We start from the raw sequence: 21,229 nt of genomic DNA on the forward strand, positions 1-21,229 counted from the left end.
ACAGTCAAGTGAGCCATAATAAAATCTAAAAAACTTGTGCTCCCTCCCCTGTTATCCTCTTTGTCTTAAAGGTCCACAGTGGTAGCCTCCTTGGGAAAAAATACAACTGGAGCTGCGATGATCTGATGGGAGGCGGTGGCCTGCATTCGGTTGGCAGCTACATTATTGACCTGCTTACGTTTCTGACAGGCCAGCGTGCGGCCAAAGTCCACGGCTTCCTCAAGACTTTCGTTAAACAGACCGACCACATTCGGGGCATCCGCCAGATCACCAGTGACGACTTCTGCACGTTCCAGATGGTACTGGAGGGAGGCGCCTGCTGCACCGTCACGCTCAACTTCAATGTCCCCGGAGAGTTCAGGCAGGAGGTGATAGTTGTAGGGACTGACGGGAGGCTAACGGTCACAGGGACAGACTTGTATGGACAGAAGAACAGTGGCGGTGGAGAAAGTGGTGGCGGCCCTGAGCTCCTGCTCAAAGACACCACGCCTCTCGAGAAGGCCTCCCTGCCGGAGAAGGCCTTCAGTGACATTCCGTCCCCTTACCTCACCGGGACGATCCGCATGATCCAGGCTGTGCGGCAGGCCTTCCAGGACCAAGATGACCGGCGGACGTGGGACGGGAGGCCCCTGACAATGGCTGCCACTTTTGAGGATTGCCTATATGCTCTGTGTGTGGTGGATACAATTAAGAAGTCCAACCAGTGCGGAGAGTGGCAGAACATTGTGGTCATGACAGAAGAACCAGAGGTCAGCCCAGCTTATCTGATCAGCGAGGCCATGCGGCGGAGTAGGATGTCCCTCTACTGTTAGCATTTTTAAAACTCATGGTGGCGCTCAAGCGGCATTGTTGGAAGTTTTTTCACAGAGCTGCCGGATTCCAGTTTTGTGTTGAAATTTGTGTTGTCACTGTTACAGAGGCTTTACACGACGACGTGCAGAGAGTTGTGGTTTCCCGTCCTCAGCGGTAGGAAAAGCAATGTGATAAATAATCAGAACTTTATTTATAAAGAAGCTTTTTTTTTTCATTTTGGCAGCAGGTTTAAGCCCTGCGGGGAGATGCACTTTTAAATCAAGCTAATTCATGCAACAGAAGGACCTACAGTGGCGGCATATCAGGGAGTGAAACTACCTGCTGGTTAGTTGGTCGATCAGTAGGAGGCGTCCTTGTGGGGATCGCCTTCCAATGTTCCCATTTCACCAACAGATACTTGCAATTTCATATGCTTTTCATCACCCCTGCTGGCTGCTTGATCAAACAGTTATTTGTGCCTCCTGTTTCTCCTTCTCTTCTATATAACTGGTCTAGAAAGACACACGCCCTACACTGTGGGTCTGAACAAGGACTGCCAAGGAAGAACGATAGTCTTTTTTTAAAATTGTGCCAGTCTGTTGTTGCTGTAATCTGAAGTACTTTTAGTACTAGTTTTACCAAGTGAATGTTAAAAAAAACAAGTCAGTGTGCTTCTTAGTCATGCTTTGTCTGCTCCGTATGTTTCTCCTATGTGTGTGAAACAAGAGAAAAAAAGAATCAATCATTTGGCTGGTGTTTTTTTGGGGGGGGGGTCCCAGAGGACTCTGGTTTTCATATGCAATATAAACAGGCAGAAGGGGCACTAGTTTCTCTCTGAGCCTGAAATAAAGGGTTAGATTAAACTATGGTATGCCTTTATGCAGTTCCAGTCGGCTGTGCATCACCTGCGTGGTTGGTCAGTGTAGCGGTACTCTGACTCGTTTTATGCTATCATTGTAGCGACTTAATCTCATGTGGCACTGAAGTGCAGACAGTCTTGCATGTAAGTTTGCAAGCTATGTGCAGATTTCATTCGCACACTTCTTTGCAATCAGTGCTGCAAACTAATTGCAAGCCCGTGTGGTCTGCCCAGAGCTTAAGTAAGACTGAGAACTTGCAGTAAATCAAGCAGTGTAGCAAAGTGTGGGCGACTACATTTTTAAAAAAAAAAGAAAAAGTTTTTATTCAAAGTGTTAAGGTTGGTGTTATTTTGTGTTTTTTTTCTCATTGTTGGAAAAATTTCATATAGGCCTAAAGATCAAACCCAGTAGCATTAATCCATCTGTCAATAATTCCTAACTACAGTACAGTGTCTGTGGCCCTTGGCCCCACACCCACTGATCCCTGCTTTCAATTATTACATCAAATTTTTACATTAACTGTTTTTAAAAAGAACAGTTCAGATATGCGTCCAGCGTTTTGGCCTCTTTTAGCTCATGTTCCAGTGTTTTGGTTTTGCGTCACTCTCACCGCTCTCACTGACCTTATTTCCAGCAGCAGCAAACACACTGTATGCTGCCATACATATTTTTAAAGGAACTACAAGGTTCCTTCAGTCCACTGATATCTATGTCACCAGTGTGCTCTAAAGACTAAAGAGTATTACGGAAATTGGTCCATTGACATGGAAACTCAAAGGCTGTTTTAATATGCAACTTTAAGAAGGGTTATGGTACTGTAGAAGACTACAACAATAAAGCCATACCAAACAGTACACAATTAAAGCAATTAAAGCTTAACTTGCAGTCCTGCTTTGAACCCCTATAGAGCCAGTGCCGTAGTAGGTGACAGCGCTGTCTGCACTGGTCTGCTGCCAAGATTGAATCTAACTTATTTATTTAGTTTATGCGCGGATTGTCAAGAGGAATGAAAACATGAAAACGGCATCCGCCTACATTGGAAGATTAATATCTCTTGCATTAGAATAGTGAGGAAGCTAATCAGTAAACTATGCTTACACAGACCATCAACACCAAACAGACCAACCACAGTTGTTTTCTCTGAAGGTGCACATCAGACTATGCTCTAGCTACACTGTAGTTTTAAAACAGTTGTAAGCGTGGCAGGAACCACTGCAGCGACGTTGTCAGCTGCGCTTCAAAGCTGTCCATGTCGGTTTGCTGCTTTGTAAATAGCAACAATGCTGGAAAAGAGATGAGCAGTGGCAGTGAAGCAGTTTCAAAATGCCCGAAAGCAATCACATTTTTGATCTTTTGCAGTTCAGAACAATCGATATTACTACAAGCCCCCACACTGGTTAATATTTTAACTGGAACTTAATTCAAACCCCAGTCCTCCATACAGCTTTCTATTATCAGGACAAAGGCAAATGCAGCTTTGGACTTGTTATGTAAGCAGAAATGTATGCTGTAAGTTTCATCAGCTTTCGACTAATGCACGTAACAGTTTAACCCACCAATCAGAAAACATAACAAGCAGGTGTGTGACTCACAGCCCAGCTTCCCGGGAAACAGAAACAAACCATCAGAAAGTGATGAAAGCAAATACAGCTGAACTTAAAGTTTAACGTCAGTCGACGCAGGTGAAGGAATAACACCAACCCACAAGCCAAAAGATTGATTTTTTTTTAATATGCATTCTCTATCCATAAGCTGTGCTGAAATACTAAATATGTAACGACTACTGAAAATGTACATAAAAATAATATGAAGCAACAATACGCTTTTGTCTAAAGAATTAAATCAGTACTGTATGGGGTTTTTTGTTTTTGTTTTTTTGTACAAACCAAGGAACTGGAACATGTCTGGATGAATGTTAGGGTATTTATTCTATGTTGAAGTTTCCACTGACTGACCTGCAGTGCTGTTGTGGGAGCTTAACAGCAGACTGAGGCCTTCGGAGCATTCAGCTTCTTATTTCCATTTATCGGATATTGACCAAAAGAGTCTCTTGTGAAAAGCTTTATGTTTTCTCTTTAAATGCACTATATCAGAAAGCAGCACAACTACACCGTCACCCATGAACTCATAGATCATAGAGTGTCAGTGCATGCTCTTTTATTGTTTACTGTTTAGTGCTTTGCTGAGGCCAGGCCCTCTTTAAAACCCCTCATGTCACAGAACAGAAATTGAAGAACCAGAAAACACTTTTGCCTAAATAGTTTGCATGAAAAGCGCAGAGTCCGACACTGATAAGCTGCCTCTCAGTACTTCAGGGAAAATATTGCCCCGTGTTTAAACGCCTTATCAAATCTGCATATAGACTTTCCCCCCTTTGTCAGTTAAGCTCACAAGATATAGCTATGTAAAGAAAAAACAGAACATGCACAGAAGTTAGACTTGTTTCTTCAGAGTTGAATTTGTCTGTTTATTACCATCAACACAGATTTGGGGAAATGAACCTAAGGGTTGGTCGACTGTGAAGAAGACACTAGATAAGCAGGCACTTAATAGGAAAAAGGAGAGGTCTTTAGGACCCCACTGATATGGCCTTTAACTCATTATACTGCTGTTTGATTTATAGCTCTCTGCTGGAGTAGAACTGGTTGTTTATTTGTCCCTGTTGAGTTCAGCTGGAGCTGAATGATTTGCCTTTCTCGCTGGTTAAATATAGATAGACGCACACAGGGAGGGAAAGGTTGGAGGCTAAATATAACACCTACAGCATATTAAAGGCAGCTTATGACTTAGGTTAACTTTTATTGCAGTAAAATCTGACGTTTTTGCTTTAATTGGTAGCATTTTATTTGCAGGTCTGTTTGGCCCTTATGCACTCTCGTAAAGTCCTGTGTGACTGTGCACTTTGGTGCAGTCAAAGATCTGAGAGTGTGATTTCTGGTTAATTTCCAGTTGGATTCTCTTGTGAGTCCTCCCTGTTTCTGCACAAGTAAATACTTTATGTGCTTATCTCTTCCGATGGAAAATGCATTTTTCAGATCAGTTCAGACTTTCTTGAGGACACATCTCAAAGGAGGCAACACCTTAAGACATAGGATTTGGAATTTGCATAAAGGCAGAGCTATGAGCCTTCGTATTCTACACGAGGGCCTGACTACGACTGATTAAAGCCAAAACTACGTAGATGTTAGCAGTTGGCTGTGCTGATCAATTTGCTGATAATTAGTATTGTGACTCTTTCCAGTAAACCTCCCAAGCATTATTAGAACATTTTGAATCTCTAAAGTGCTAATTAATTATTAAGAATTTGTGACACGTATCTATTATTTTTACCAATGCTGCCACCATGCCCCCAGGGTGGGGCCCTGATGAATGGATTAGTGGTAGCAGTTTTGGGGTTGGGTTCAGTTCTTGGGATCACGCTCCAGGCAGGATTTGTGATAGTTGTAAGGAAGTCGATGTCTTTTGGAACAACCATGGAAGGGAGCTTGATCTGCATCATAGACTGTAAAGGATAGATGTGGCTTCCAGGTCCTAAACCTGAAGCCAGTTGAAAAGTGCCTTAAAGCTGTCGAGTCTTACTGAATACAAATATTACGATCCTTAGTAGAGTTTAAAAAACAAAACGAGAACGCAGGGAATCCTTTAGGGCGGGGCTACCTAGTGATTGACAAGTCATTAATATTTAAGTTTGCGGTGTCATAAAAATATTGACAACGCTCAGCTCGAGGCTTCGCAAATCAGTGGATGACATCTGCCATATCCATCTTTTATACTCTATGCTAGGTAACAGTGTTGATGGTGATGTCAAAGGTACACGTGCCATGAGCCAAAGTCTCCTAGAGGTGTTACACTAAAATACTCATCGTGTTTTACTGCACCTATTTTAATGTTGTGGCTGATTAGTGTATGTTGCCTGCTCACACAAGCTCACATTGTTTCAGCAGGTTTTAGTGCCTCTGCACAAATAGATTCAGTGTGCTTTTAGATCAGCCTGGGCCTCATCTAGAAATAAATCAGCTATATTTAGTGTTCCGTGGTCAGAAGACCCATAAACTTAAGTAGACCTTCTTGAGCTCTTCATGTGTTTGAAGCTTATCTGTGTAGGGGTGAGTGCAGGTTTCATTCATGTCCACACAGAGCCATGGCCCTTCACAGAGACTCAGTTAGTGGATGCAGCAAAAACTTTTCATTTCAGCCAGTCTAGATGCTGGATAGGGGAAAAAAACAGTGAATCAGAGAAGAAGTCATTATGAGTGTTGTTACATCACAAGGCTTTAGTGGTCATTAGCAAAGCGTCTCCACCAGCTTTCATCTGTGAACGGAGAGGCAGTGAGCAGCAGTCTGAAACACACGAGGCAATACGTGGCTTCTGAAGCGCTGAATATTTAATGAGGAATGTGAATGAGCCGATACGGCACAGTGTGAGGATGTCATGCATTTTATCTGTTGACTGATTTTATCTTTTTTTTTTCTAAGTTGAACCACTGAGTGTTTTTGCTTTTCATTCTGATGACAAATTTTGTTGGTTTTTCCTCCGCCTGTCAGGATGGCCCGATTGTGCGTTGAGAAAGACGCTGCAGAAAACCTAAACACAAAACAAGAGGTGCTCCGGTTCCAGCACTTTGCCTCGTTTGCTGACAGTCTGACTATGAACCGCTCTGTCTCTGCGTCGACAGCGTTCACTGACTCATTGCTCAGGAAAGGCCTTCGCTCGCTGAGAGGGAGAAAGAGCGAGAAAGGAGGTGGAGGTGAAGGTGAAAACCTCAAAGAGATGCTTCTCATACACTCGGAGACTGTTAATTCGCAGCCGGATCCCACATTGCCAAAACTAAGTCTTGATTTGACCCCTCTCATCTCATTCTTTCACACTCGCTCCTCTGTAGGTCTCCCCTCCCTCTGAGGTTCCTTTTTTCAGCCACTGCTGAGAAAGTTGATTTGCTTTACTTTGCATCAATCTCTCCTTTCACTTGTCCCCTTTTCCTCCCTTTCCCCTTTCTATCGTGAGCCAGGTTGAAGCCTGGAGGAAAAGCTCACTGGTGCTTCTGCAGACCTCCCGCTCATCTTATTTGTTGTTTTCACAGCCGCACAAAGGCCGCTCCGTACACTCACAGGTTGTGAATGCCTTTCCACAGCTGACTCTGGCCGTGTCTTGCTTGCTTCCCGCTCCACAGATATCCATTTTGATGCTGTATTGTGACTATATCTGATATTTATTGTTCTGTATGTATATCGTGGATGCATGGACCTCTGTAGATACTGTAATTTGAACTCTCAAACGCATATTTATGGGTCTTACTAGAGAGAATGTACTTGCTGTAGGAATAATTTATATTTTCTATCCGTTAAGGAGGTCAGTTGGTGTCACAAATAAACGCCCTGCTGTAATGTTTTGTTTTTTTGTTTAGTTTTTTTTGTTCTGAGTGACTGTGTAACTTCTGTTTCAGTGTTTACTGGCAAATCTCCCTGCACCAGTGCTCGGCATTGATCGAATGTGTGTGGCTAAGGGAATGCGTGAAAGTGGGGGAAAATAAAGTGTGATCTTGTGTTTGCGACATGGTTTACAGCTTCAGCACTTGTCTAATGCTGCAGTTTCTATGGAATAAACAATATATACATACACGATGGCTCTCATTTCATTTTTCCTCAGTTAGATACTGGGCCACCACATGCTGGCAGGACTGCTTCAGCACACTGATTCTCCAAGTCTCTGATACTCTACTGGAACCAGGCACCCATTTCTTCTGTTATTTAGTGTTTTTATGACAGTCGTGGAATGCACCATCTTACATATTGCTCTTTAACATTTCACTGATAGGTACGTGTTCCATTGGTTTTAACATATGAAAGACCACAGAAATTCTGTATTACTTTGCAATAACCTTTCCACTGACAATTAGACTCAAACTATACCTGCAATTAACCCCATAGCATAAGATGGCCAGCAGATCCCACACTGTACATGTAAGGAGTTCCTGTTTTTGCTTTCATTTGTCACTCTTATGTGTTTAATATGAAGAAAGGTTAGAAAATGTGTATTATGATAAATCCAGCTTGTGTTACTGAGCATTTTTTGAAAGTCTTTGCTGACCTCTGCTGGCTATAGTGGATGCTGCACATGGTGTTGCTCAGACACAGGAACCCAAGACCTTCTTGCTCAAAGGAAACAATACCAACTACTTTGCTGCCAAAACCCAAGATTAAACTTGTATATAATCACGTTTCTAAAATAGGTTCTTTTACAAGTTTTCCAATACCACTCTTCCTGCTTTAAACCAATATTGCATTCTTCCATTTCCTGCTTTTTTTTTTAATAACAGAAGACTCATTACTAACTGCGTGCAGACGTATTAGAAAACAGCTGTCTTAAATGAAGGAAATATCAAATCAAAACTGTGTGTCGTGTTATTTTAATTTTGTCTGTATGAAAGATGATCAGCTAAACTAAATCTTAACACTGAAAAGTCTCGGCTGGAGCTGCCACATGATTCAAGAAAAATAGAGAACGAGTCCTGAAAAGTGCTTCAACACATGATAAGAAAGCAGACCGAGAGAGTTCAGGCTGTGTTGAATAAAGGTGGTCGTACCAAATACTGACTTTTACCTTTTATACTGTATTACTGTGTATGTTTACATCACTCCTATTTCTACCAGCTAAATGTAAAGAAATGAAGGGTTGCTCAAAACCTTCACAGTTTCATATCAGTAAGACTCATATGAATATCATATGAGTCTTACTGTAACCTTGTATCATTTCCATAATAAAATGCAATAACAGCCTAGTGTGACAGAGCAGGTAGGAGAAAGCTGCAGCTTTACCTAATGTCATGAACAGTTTACATCTATAAGGGAAGTGTATTTGAAGTTTCTAATTTCTCTGATTGGGCATTCTGCGATTCCTTTCCTAGCTTCCTCTCCTCACAACTTAGTCCCTCCACCAGCAATGTGAATAGAGGTGAGAGGCATGATTAGGAAGGAGTCAGGGTAACAAGGACCCAACCTGAGACATGTTTGCTTCACAGCAAGTAAGGAAAAACTTCATCATTATCTCAGATCATAAATGTGTTCAAGGTAACTCCAATATGATTGAGACATACTTAACATACCAAAAATAAAGTGAGAAACAAAAGAACAACCTTTGAGTTGTGTAGATGTGAAGATAAATGTGAGTGAGTACAGATTCTAAGGGCCTGTATCTGGAATGATACAGGGAGTGCAGAATTATTAGGCAAATGAGTATTTTGTCCACATCATCCTCTTCATGCATGTTGTCTTACTCCAAGCTGTATAGGCTCGAAAGCCTACTACCAATTAAGCATATTAGGTGATGTGCATCTCTGTAATGAGAAGGGGTGTGGTCTAATGACATCAACACCCTATATCAGGTGTGCATAATTATTAGGCAACGTCCTTTCCTTTGGCAAAATGGGTCAAAAGAAGGACTTGACAGGCTCAGAAAAGTCAAAAATAGTGAGATATCTTGCAGAGGGATGCAGCAGTCTCAAAATTGCAAAGCTTCTGAAGCATGATCATCGAACAATCAAGCCTTTCATTCAAAATAGTCAACAGGGTCGCAAGAAGCGTGTGGAAAAACCAAGGCGCAAAATAACTGCCCATGAACTGAGAAAAGTCAAGCGTGCAGCTGCCAAGATGCCACTTGCCACCAGTTTGGCCATATTTCAGAGCTGCAACATCACTGGAGTGCCCAAAAGCACAAGGTGTGCAATACTCAGTGACATGGCCAAGGTAAGAAAGGCTGAAAGACGACCACCACTGAACAAGACACACAAGCTGAAACGTCAAGACTGGGCCAAGAAATATCTCAAGACTGGTTTTTCTAAGGTTTTATGGACTGATGAAATGAGAGGGAGTCTTGATGGGCCAGATGGATGGGCCCGTGGCTGGATTGGTAAAGGGCAGAGAGCTCCAGTCCGACTCAGACGCCAGCAAGGTGGAGGTGGAGTACTGGTTTGGGCTGGTATCATCAAAGATGAGCTTGTGGGGCCTTTTCGGGTTGAGGATGGAGTCAAGCTCAACTCCCAGTCCTACTGCCAGTTTCTGGAAGACACCTTCTTCAAGCAGTCTGCATCCTTCAAGAAAAACATGATTTTCATGCAGGACAATGCTCCATCACACGCGTCCAAGTACTCCACAGCGTGGCTGGCAAGAAAGGGTATAAAAGAAGAAAAACTAATGACATGGCCACCTTGTTCACCTGATCTGAACCCCATTGAGAACCTGTGGTCCATCATCAAATGTGAGATTTACAAGGAGGGAAAACAGTACACCTCTCTGAACAGTGTCTGGGAGGCTGTGGTTGCTGCTGCACACAACGTTGATGGTGAACAGATCAAAACACTGACAGAATCCATGGATGGCAGGCTTTTGAGTGTCCTTGCAAAGAAAGGTGGCTATATTGGTCGCTGATTTGTTTTTGTTTTGTTTTTGAATGTCAGAAATGTATATTTGTGAATGTGGAGATGTTATATTGGTTTCACTGGTAAAAATAAATAATTGAAATGGGTATATATTTGTTTTTTGTTAAGTTGCCTAATAATTCTGCACAGTAATAGTCACCTGCACACACAGATATCCCCCTAAAATAGCTAAAACTAAAAACAAACTAAAAACTACTTCCAAAAACATTCAGCTTTGATATTAATGAGTTTTTTGGGTTCATTGAGAACATGGTTGTTGTTCAATAATAAAATTATTCCTCAAAAGTACAACTTGCCTAATAATTCTGCACTCCCTGTAGTAACACCAAGGTTCCTGATAGACAGTTTGGCAAATGTAGCAAGTGGACCCAAGTTTTCCATAACACTAGGTACAAAATTTTTAGGAGCACAAACAAGGACTTCATGTCACGGCCGAGGCCACCTCAAAAGAGAAAGGACTCAAATGCTGGAAGTAGTTTTAGAGACAACGTTTATTTTCTCAGTTAGTGTTCATAAACAGGAAACTGGAATGTGCGTTTAACAAGTGCAAAATGCCACAACTAAACCAAAAGGGTTTTAAGCAGCCTGGGCTAAGTAAGCAATCTGGTGTTGGTCAGTGGAAACAGCAGTTCCTGTAAATAGAGTACAGACGTTCAGGTATGGTTCAGGAGGAATATCGGCAAGCTGTTCATTCTGAATTTTCCTTAGCACTGCGTACTTGCTGCGGGTGGTCTGTAGTGGCGTGGAGGGGTGGGTGGTCCGGGTGAGTGGTCCGAAATTCCTGGCATTGAGGCAGGAGGCAGGCAGGTGAGTCGGGTGAACAGCCCGTGGGACTGTCAGGTGGTCCAGCGTCCGGATTGGAGCTCTTCGGCGGAGATTTGTGTCTGGCAACTTGGTGCGTGGCTGTGAGAGAAACACACAATGAGACAAGGTAGTTTACAAAGCGTGTGCAAAATCACAGTGGTGGCCTGCACCAACTAAGGTTAGCTGAGAATCTGGCGAAGAGAGGTTGAGTGCGCTGGCCTTATGAGTCCCCGGCTTAATTACCCACAGGTGTGAGCAATCAGCAGAACACTGAGGCCCCTCCCAGGGGTGGAGATGCCAACTTGGAGGGAGACACCCTGGCACACACCCGGACCATGACACTTCAGTATTCTCCTCATTTAGTTGAAGAAAGTTTCCAGCCATCCAACCTCTAATGGAGTCTATGCACTTATGCAAAATCTGTAGCTTGGAAACATCATGCGGCTTAAAGGAGATGTATAACTGAATATCATCTGCATAGCAGTGATACGAAATGTCCTTAAAGGTGCTCAATAAGTGTTGAAGAGGAAGTAAATACAGCAAGAACAATAAAGGCCCCAAAACTGAACCTTGTGGCACACCATAGGCAAGAAAAGTAGAAGAGGAACTGTACTTAGAGGTAGCCACAGAAAAGGATCGTTCATGCAAAGAGGATTCAAACCAGTCCAAAGCAGCCCCTCATATACCCACCCAGTGTCTCAGCCTGTCTAGCAGAATATGATGGTCCACAGTATCAAAGGCGGAGGTCAGGTCCAACATCAACAGAACGGAGCATTCTCCTGCATCACATCTCATCAAAATGTCGTTGGAGACTATAAGAAGTGTAGTTTCAGTAGAGTGAGTTCTACGAAAGCCAGATTGGAATTTATCCAGAATGCTGTATTCATCTAGAACAGCTATAAGCTGCTTAGCCACAGCCTTTTGAAAATCTTAGCAATGAACGGTAATTTTGAAATCGGTCTGTAGCTACTAAGAAGAGAACCATCAAGCTTAGGTTTTTTTTAACAGTGGGTGAATAACAGCATTCTTACAATAAACAGGGACCTGACCAGAAACCAGTGAGGTATTGATAATTGTGAGCACACAGGGACCAATAGACTGAAAGACATTTTTAAACAAAGATCCAGGTAAAATATCAAGAGAGCCGGAGGACGCTTTCATCGAATTAACTAACTTGACCAGCTCAGGTAAGGACGCAGGTAAAAATCTTTCTAAAATTACAGGCCTAGCTTGAGTTGGAGCAGACAAGAGAGACACAGGAGAGATATTGTTCCTCACGTCACTGACTTTTTCAACGAAGAAAGAAAGAAATTTTTCACAATCTTCATTTGATGAAATTGGGACAGCAGGTGGAGCAGGAGCAACAATATCACTAATGGTGTTGATATTTTTCTATCACAAAAAATACAAGTCTTCATTGAAGTAAGCACACAGAGCAGTAGTGGATTTTTTTTAATATAATTTTTCTTTATTTTTGATTAGCAAATTACAAATAAAAAAAAAACAACCCAGCTAACGAGCCCTGGTCAACCCCTCACTTGAATTTTTAATTTTCAGTTTAAGGCAATTAAATTCAAATCAAAAATTCAACCCCAACAATCAAGTGATTCCCTATGAGCAACCGTGGACAGGAAAAACTCCCTTTTAACAGGAAGAAACCTGTGACAGAACCAGGCTCAGGGACGGGCAGTCTTCTGTCATGACTGGTTGGGAGGTGAGGGCAAAATAAAATTTAACATAAATGAGAGCACAGTATAGTTATTGTGTTATAATAAGCCAATCAGGTAGGCCGTACAATTCCAAATATGTGAAGGTGGCCAGGTAAACTCCACCGAAAATAGCGCCCGCTATGGCAAGACCTATAGGGGGCGCTATAGGTCTGTCACACATGAAGCCCTACCTCGACAGCAAGGGCCGCGAGCTGCCGTCAGCTTTCGACTTTGTCGAATTCACTCGCTCGCTCTTTGATCCTTTCCCTTGTAACGTACAGGTGAGACTTGTACAGGTGTTAAATGTCATCATTTGGAAAGCATGTAACGTAGGTACGTTACATGCGAAGTTGGCAAAAGCACTCTGTGGTACTTCCTCTTGGATTTCACGCCTCATTTTCTCAGTCTCTTCCTTTAGTTCATTCAACTCCCTTTCAAAGTTGTCCATCCTAGTATTAAGCATTCTGTTTTGCTCTATGATAAACTCTAAACGCTGATCTATTGTCTCCATTGTGTGTCAAAAGAAAAAAAATGTTCCCTGAATTATTTAAATGTAAAGGTAGTGATGGCCCGCTTGAAGCTGACGCTCCGGAGCGTGTGTCGAAAAAAACAACACACTGGTTCAGAAGCACTGTGTCGAGGCTTGCTTCGTTTGGCAAAAGTCACGTGACCAGTGACGTCTGAAGCTTCATTACGCACGTAACTGCTTCGGTACCTGATTCAAACGGATATAAGGAAGTGAATCATCCACGGGATTCGTGGAGTGTGTTGATGGTGACAGATAGCGACGAGGTGATCATTCCACTGACAGATATGGAGCCAGCGAGGAAGAGAGGACGTTCTGGCGTGTGGGAATATTTTGAGTTGATTTTGCTCAATTCATTTTATCTGCCGAAGTGAAAAACTTGAAATGTCCAAAATCATGTTTTCATAATGTAAATATCATTACAGCATATGACTTTAGGAACACTTCCATGTGAATTAAAGCTAATGAAGACTACAAAAATGTATTTGACACTATACGTACATTACATTGCTACAGTTTAGAAAATCATTTTGTTTATTGCTTTTAGGTGATAGTCTGCAGGACCCAGGAATACCTGCATATCTACCAACTTGCAGTGTAGTTCCTGCACTCCACAGCCTCTTCTGTTCCATGCAAGTGGATTTTCTCCAGGGCAGGAGAAACTATTTCTAAGAAAAGAAACAGACTCAGCCAGCGCACAGTAACACTAATCCCCTTTTTAAATGTAAATAACAAAAGGGCTACCTTACATTGATCATGTTTTTACTTTGCAAGTTCTTGATTAGGGGTGGGTTTTGATTATCGCTTTTCTGATTACAATCCATGCTAAATTGAATAAAGTGATATTGATTCATTAAAATCCCGTGTCGATTTGTAAATTAACGTTATTATGCCTGAAACGCCAGCATCTCAGGTTAAACCTCACAACATGTCGTCAAACACCATGCAGCTAAAACAGTAACTGGGAGCAGGTTTACGGATTCTGCATACAAACGTGAACACAGAGCGCGGACCCGACGCGTCAGAGTCAGATTTTGGTGTGTCGTCGGGTCCGCGCTGTGTTTGCCTCTTTTTTTTTTCGCTGGCTTCTGCAGCTGCAGGTTTCATAACTCTCTGTTTACATCTCTAATTAAGTCTCACATGTGTCAGCTTTCTTTTAATAGATACGAAATTATGGATATATACTGATACATGACCAGAATTGTAATATTTCTGACTGAGGCAAAACTTTCCAGATTCCAATCAAATTGAATCGGATCCTGTATCGAATCAAAATGATTCTACAAATCAGTGACGATGCAGCCGTACTCAGCTTCCTAAGCATTTTCCCTTTCCAGTTCACAATCAATCCCACCCCTAAGTCAAAAATATGTATAGGAATTGGCCTAATCTAATATTTTGTATGAACCTGTCCAGCTGTCCAGTGATTAAACGACAAGTAGATGGAGGCAGGACTTCACAGCAGGGGCATACTCCATAATGTGCTGTGCATTCTCATATGTATATTATATATATTGCTCACTTATTGTATTTACCAACATCAAGGAGTTATGAGCAAAGAAAGGCCACACCATAGTGCATGTTTAAATAGGGAAAGTTTATTGATCAAAATGTATTACGCAAATACGCATTACATTTTTTTCAGCCCCCCAATCAAGAAAACAAAACCAATTACATGTTCAAAGCAACGGAACGGTGGCCCAATATCAGAGAGAACTCCACTCTTGAGTGAGCACTGATAATTGAGCAGTCCGTTTTATTTTGCAGATTCAAGCTGCTCTTCAAAATTTTCACCACCAGATGTCACCGGAGAGGACTGTGTTGAAAAGCTTCGAGTAATGAACCGCTTTTCAATACAAGCTTCAGTGCTTCGGAAAGCTTCATTTGGCCATCACTATGTAAAGGTATTACCTTTGTCAAAGATCCCTGCTTTGCAAAAACAACTCGCTGTTACTGAAGACGCACCAAGGTAAACTGTGTTAAAGCACCTCTATTTAAGGACTCATGTGGTAGAGCTGGTGACGGTCGACCGTGACGGTCACAGTCTCCCCTTTGAGAAGATCAAAGGATCAAAGAATACCTCCGTGTCATTCCGCGCATGCTCAGATCATGCGTATTGAAATGAACAGGATATTTATTTATTCATTTTAAATACCTTGCTATATAACAAAGGTGACTGCGCACTCAAAGGACGAGGAGAGTTCAAAATAGGGCACATATCGGATGACGATATGAAAAAGTATATCGCTTCATATTACGGCAATTCAAAGGCACAAGATAAATGACAGGTATCACGTCTCACTCCTCTTTGCCTCCGTCCACCGTTTGTGCGCAGGCTCACACAGCACTCGGCAGAGAACTCCCCCCGAAACATCCATGCAACGCATCTTGCTACCACCTTCAAGTTGTACTCAAGTTTATAAAGAACCCATGTCAAAGTATTGTGGTTAAGTTAAATCCAATTTATTAACCTACCTCTGAGATGAAGTACAGATCCAAAGAACGTACTGTCTCCCGTTTGGCTACAGGAGGCAATGAGGTGCGTTTAATGTCTCTCTGTTAATTTGTGTTTCTATGAAACCGCGATAAACTGGTGTTTATGTGGGGGTTTTTTTTCGTTATTACTATGCCAACCCGTTTTAGTTTTTTAACTCTTGGAATGTCCTGGAGCCATTTTTCATCCACTGTGTTTTTTAATTTCAAGCCATTTTCACTGTGTTGAATAGAATATAGCCAAATTTGCCAAACATTTTTTTTTTAAATTTTAGAATTGCGGTCTGAGTTCATTAAATTAGCTTAAAGTGGCTAAGCTACAAACCGCCATCCACCTTTTGCTCTAGGACAAAAGGTGGATGAAACCGCCATCCACTCAAGGTCCTAGAGCCAAAAAACGCCCCATTGAAACCCATTATAAACGCTATTTTTCATTGCAGGATCATTATAACCAAATGTAGTGCCATCCTCCAAGTCAGGGTGACACTTTGGAGTCCGGGCCTTAAAATTGTAATTTTTTTAGTTGTCCACCAGGTGGCGCCCTTTTTTATATTTCAGCATTGAACGAACTCAAGCCAAAAATTCCGTTTTTGAGCGTGTCTTTCTGCTTTAAAAAGTGGAAAAAAAGAGTGGTGTTGTGTGTCACTATCAAGGACGTCTTTATACCTAAAAAAGGAAAAAAAGATACAAACACTCCTTAATCAAGGGACTGGAACAGCTGTAACTAAGGTAACTCAGAAAACAAAAGGTTAATCATACATAACAGTGTAAACTAAAATGTGCGCACTTATTTTAGAATGCAGTGTTATGTGGATATGTGAATTAACTCTAAACCAAAACCAGTTATTTATTGTCCTGTAAATTAATTCCTATATTTAAAGAAAGACAAATGTGAATGCAATGTTACTTATATAAGCCTCTACACTAACATGTTGGGTATTACCACTGTGTGGCTGTAAGTGCAGCCATCACATTGTGAAACAAGAATCTAAATCTTTGTGAAACAATGATTTCTATAAAAGCATGTTGTTTATGGGGATAATGTGACAAATCCTTTGTGGGCCCTAATAATGATCAATGGTGATTGAAGAGGAAGCTTGAACCCTGGCTCTGGAGATTTTCATGACAAGTGACAGTGCAGACATCTGCTAATGAGAGAACATGTTTTGTCATCATAACGACTGAGAATTTAAACGTCGTTAAAGTGTCACTTCAGCAGTGCTGCCGGGAGAAAGAAGTGTTGACTCATGTTTTTTAATAGAAGACTTAAAACACTAAACTCTAATTTCAGGGGTTTATTTTAAGTTTACAGAATATAACATCTGGTATGACAATGAGTTTTACTTCTCACTGTCCGTGTTATGTGTATCAATTTATCATGTATGCTACTTTGCTCTGTGGACTAAAATGTTTCATTGTATTCATGAAATAAACCAGAATTTCAATGTCCGAATCTTTTACTGTTTTTCTGCTTTTGTTCGCTCCAAGTTTGACAAAACCCACAGCTCACTAACAATGTGGAGCAGTCTCAGTGTATTTAGCTGCTTTTTCCCTAAACACAATCAGTTAACTGAGAGAAATGCCTGTAGTCATCCACTTTGGTCATTGTGAATGTTGAAGGAGATTTGTTCCATAGACACCTTATACTAGTGTTTCCTACTCTTAATCCAACCAAGTTTATTGCTGGACAACACAGCTAGCAGTTGGAAGATGAATGATTGCGTTTTTATGATGCATAGTACCCCCTCTTCTTCTTCTCTGTGTTGTTGTTCTTGTGTATGTGTGTGTGTGTATGCTGTAGAAGTCAAAGTATGCATTAGCCACACTTACAAAAACATTTTGAATTTCATTTAGAACTGAGATTCTACGTTGTAAGCAGAAATTTTATGCTCAGCCTGAAGCGCGTTGCCCCACTTTCACAATGCTAAGGTGTCAAATCCACAACCCCCAACAGATGGTTTGTCACACGCTGGGTTCAAACACTCAAAAAGCAACACAACAGCAGGTTCAAGAAGGGCAAGTCACCCTTTATTTGCACAGCCTCACACAATGGTGTACAATGGTATAGCCACAGATGTGACTTCTACTTTTGATAAAGACCACTCCACCTGCATATTTCTTAAGAAATGAAGTGTCTTTATTAAGCTATTATTTATAAATGTCTTCACAATAAGAGACACCATGTGCTCTGTGACATTATAGTCTTAAACTCTTAAACTCCCAACCTTTCAGGGTGTTATGAATGGCTTATATTTCTAACATTTTGTGATGTAAAAGTGAACCACACGGCTATTTTATTTTCTGTATGATGGGATGACTTAAGACACGAGTTATTTAAACAATTCTAAATGACAGCGTGATGGCCATAGTACTTTATGCGGGTCAAATATGTTAACAATAATGTTTCTCATGTAACATTGCAAAGGACTTTTGGATAGGATACATTTTGTAAACAGTTACCTCTGTTATGCTGAGTGAACGGACTCTATGGCAGAATACACAGAAGCGCAGGGAGTGCTCTTTATTTGCTGTGTCAAACTTATTTACATGGGATGAGATAATACTGATGAATAAACAGAAGGAAACCAGGGGAGGATGCTGACACGCATTCGGAGGGAAAGGGGTTACCCGCGCACGCAGGGTGGATCTATGAGAAAAAGAAAAACGAAACTTTAGGGGGAGATGCCAAACCACCGGTAAGAAACAGCAATAAACATAGGGAGAGTTGGAGAGCTCACTTGTCACACTGGCTGTACAGGCTCGGGCGAGGATTCTCGGGATGTGGGAGAAACGCTGTAATTGATCTCCGTAGTGATCCCGGAAATGCGGCTTCACAAACAGCTGACAGGTAAGCGGGTGATGGATCCGGCTGAGGATACAGGACAACAGGTAAGCAAACAAAATCCAAGACATAGGTTGGCCGTAATGCACACCGCGGAGAATTAACACGTTACCACTCGAGGAGGTAGCAATACTCCGACACCAGACGTCAGGGACGTGCAGAGAGGTTTAAAGGGGCGGGTGCTCAAAGTTAAAAAGGGGCACATTGAACCATGCTGAATAACAACAACACATATTCATCAAGAATCTAATATGGGAAGGGCAGGGCTGTGTTGATCTGAGACTGTAGACATTAAAAAGTCCACAGGAGAGATGGTAGCTGATTAAACAAGTGTCATGAGATAATAACAAAATGCAAAGATTGGTGACAGCGCTTGGAACCATAAGGCAACGAAAAACTGTGACATAAACTCGGCTCTGCCTGTGAGAATCACTCTTTGCTTCTCTTCTTCCTTCCTTCCCATCATTTCATATATCACTCTCCACTTGCTGTCTATCTGAGAACAAGGCACAACTTGCTATTGCAATAAACTATAATCTAATTATCCACACCTAACAACTCTTGCACTTAATCTATAATAAAATGATGACAGAAAATGTTATAGCACTGCCTTTAGTAGCCTCATACAGCTCCTACTGTTTCCTCCTCATGTCCTTACCAGCCATGTCTGCACAATGTTATATCATGAGTAATATTTTTTTAAATCCAGCTAAATAAAACACACACATGCACACACAGTGACATTTTAGACCTTCTTCAGAATACTGTATATACTATGGGCATCCTTACATTATTATTTATTACTAGAGCTACAATAATAAAGCAATGAGGAGGGGGAAGTAATAAATATGAAATAATGTATTTATGATGATTCCATTTGTTTCACTATCCACTCTGTGCAGGGCAAAGCTTATTACATTTTTAAACTGTATTTTTACTGCTGTAAAATCCAACTTTTGTCTTATTTAAAATATAAATCTAATATAATCTGCTTCTTAATGTATGTTCTTTAAAATACAGCGTGTGTTTTTTAATATATTATAATTATAATTATTATTATGTGGACATGCATATTAGATCGTTTTTTAGTGAAATATAATCCCTCCAGAAAGGCAGGAAATGCCCAGAAACTTACTTTAAAACTAAATATGTTCCCTAAAACGGTGACAGAGCTACAGACCCATGACAGCCTTACACAGGTAGCCAGCAGCTATGACCAGCACTACTTGTGCAGTTAATAAAAGGACAGGTAATGTTTGTCGCGCTGTTGCACACACAGCACGCTCGTTTGTTTCAGTTCGTCAGTTGCAACAAGACAGCTTACCAACGTGTACGTAATAAGCTAATACTCCTGGGTGCTACACACTACAGTGTACGCTGTACACCTACTTACTGGTTTTGTCGCATCAGTCTGTGTCTCTGAGTTAACTTGTGTTTCTCCTACAGCTCCGGACCGCTAAAAATGCGCGTGCTCTTTGTGAGCTCGTTCCCGGCTCGTAACCAGCGCGTTCTGCCGTCGAGGGCGATCATTGGTTAAATGTGATCATGTGACTGATGCAAGCCAGATCCTTTTATTTAGCAAAACTGTGATTAATAGTTAAATATTATTGTTGAGGGGCACAGACAGGACTCCGCACGCACACATACATAAAATAAATAAATAAATAAATAAAAACAATTTAAAAGTTGCCTCAACAAAAGGGCACTTTGGGCACTCATCAGGAAAGGGGCGGGTGCTCAAGCCCCTCTAGCCCCCCCCTCTGCACGTCCCTGCCAGACGTCAGTCGCGCTGCTCCTAAGTAACGCTCCATCAAATGACGTCTGATGCACCGCCGGTGTGTCAGCATCCCGTGACACACCACCCCGCTTACCTGTGCTGAAAACAGAAGCAGACCCCGTGACACCACACCAGAGAAACACCAACTCCTAACAACCTCAGAACCTGTACTGTCAGATCTATGTATGTAAGGTTAAACTTTCCACAGTACATCCACTTAAGTAACCAAACACATGAAGTCACCCTTACCAATAATCGACTGTTCCTTGAAAAAAGTAGCACAAACAGACAACTAACTCATCAATGATAAGTAGAGCTACCCGAGGCCAAGACTCAAGCAGAAGAAAATTAAAAGTTGTTTTGTTTTTTTATGGCTCGAAAGATTGAAGAAAAATATGTTTAATAATTCAACAAGAGCCACACCTTCAACACATGTACATTCAAATTTTGGAACAGGCTCAACATTGCTGTTGTTCAATAGTTTTTATCCACTCTCAAAAGTCATTTTATGGCTTTAATATTTCCAGTTGATAAGGAGACTTATGGCATTTCAAATGCGCGTCCTTTAAACATCCGCTTTGTCTGTAACGACAGTATCAAACTGCAGAGCATTGTTTTTACTAAAATTCAGCATTTTCTGATGAAAATTTGACTGCTTTTTTTCACTGTAACACCCTCTCTCAGTGCCATTTTTTAGGATGATATTCTTGGAGATTCATTTTTTTAAATATTTATGCTTTTGGAGTGAGGGTATCTAATACGCACGTTGTCACTGTGTTTTGTACTTACCAGCTAACTAACATAAGCAAATCAGGTAATTCCAAACTCATCTGGTCAGCTTTGATTTAAGTAATAGGTCTGTGTTCACCTAATTAAAGTGACCCCAAAAAATGCTTAAATTTGTTGATTAATGCAGACATGAAAATATGTCATTATACTGAATTAAGTTCTATTTACATAAGTAGGTTAACTGTATTTAGTAAATCCAATA

The 21,229-nt window shown here is 41.3% G+C and overlaps 1 protein-coding gene and 1 long non-coding RNA gene across 2 annotated transcripts in view; one reads left to right on the top strand and one right to left on the bottom strand.

The window, feature by feature from the left end:
* gfod1 (glucose-fructose oxidoreductase domain containing 1) overlaps positions 1-7,271 on the top strand; it is a 35,600-nt gene extending 28,329 nt beyond the window's left edge. Inside the window, exon 3 of the mRNA XM_082545468.1 lies at positions 72-7,271. Within this exon, the coding sequence (XP_082401594.1) occupies positions 72-812 (741 nt within the window). The 3' untranslated portion in view covers positions 813-7,271. The remainder of the gene's footprint in view (positions 1-71) is intronic.
* A 10,816-nt stretch (positions 7,272-18,087) lies between these two features.
* Positions 18,088-20,089, bottom strand: LOC309713930. The gene is made up of 3 exons (XR_014278751.1): positions 19,855-20,089; positions 18,358-18,488; positions 18,088-18,266 (listed from the first exon to the last, which is right to left on the bottom strand). It is a non-coding gene; the product is annotated as an uncharacterized lncRNA (long non-coding RNA).
* Between the last annotated feature and the right edge of the window lie 1,140 nt (positions 20,090-21,229).

The sequence above is a fragment of the Aulonocara stuartgranti genome (genome assembly GCF_965226115.1).
Source record: "Aulonocara stuartgranti genome assembly, chromosome: 9".
Classification (NCBI taxonomy): Eukaryota; Metazoa; Chordata; class Actinopteri; order Cichliformes; family Cichlidae; genus Aulonocara; species Aulonocara stuartgranti.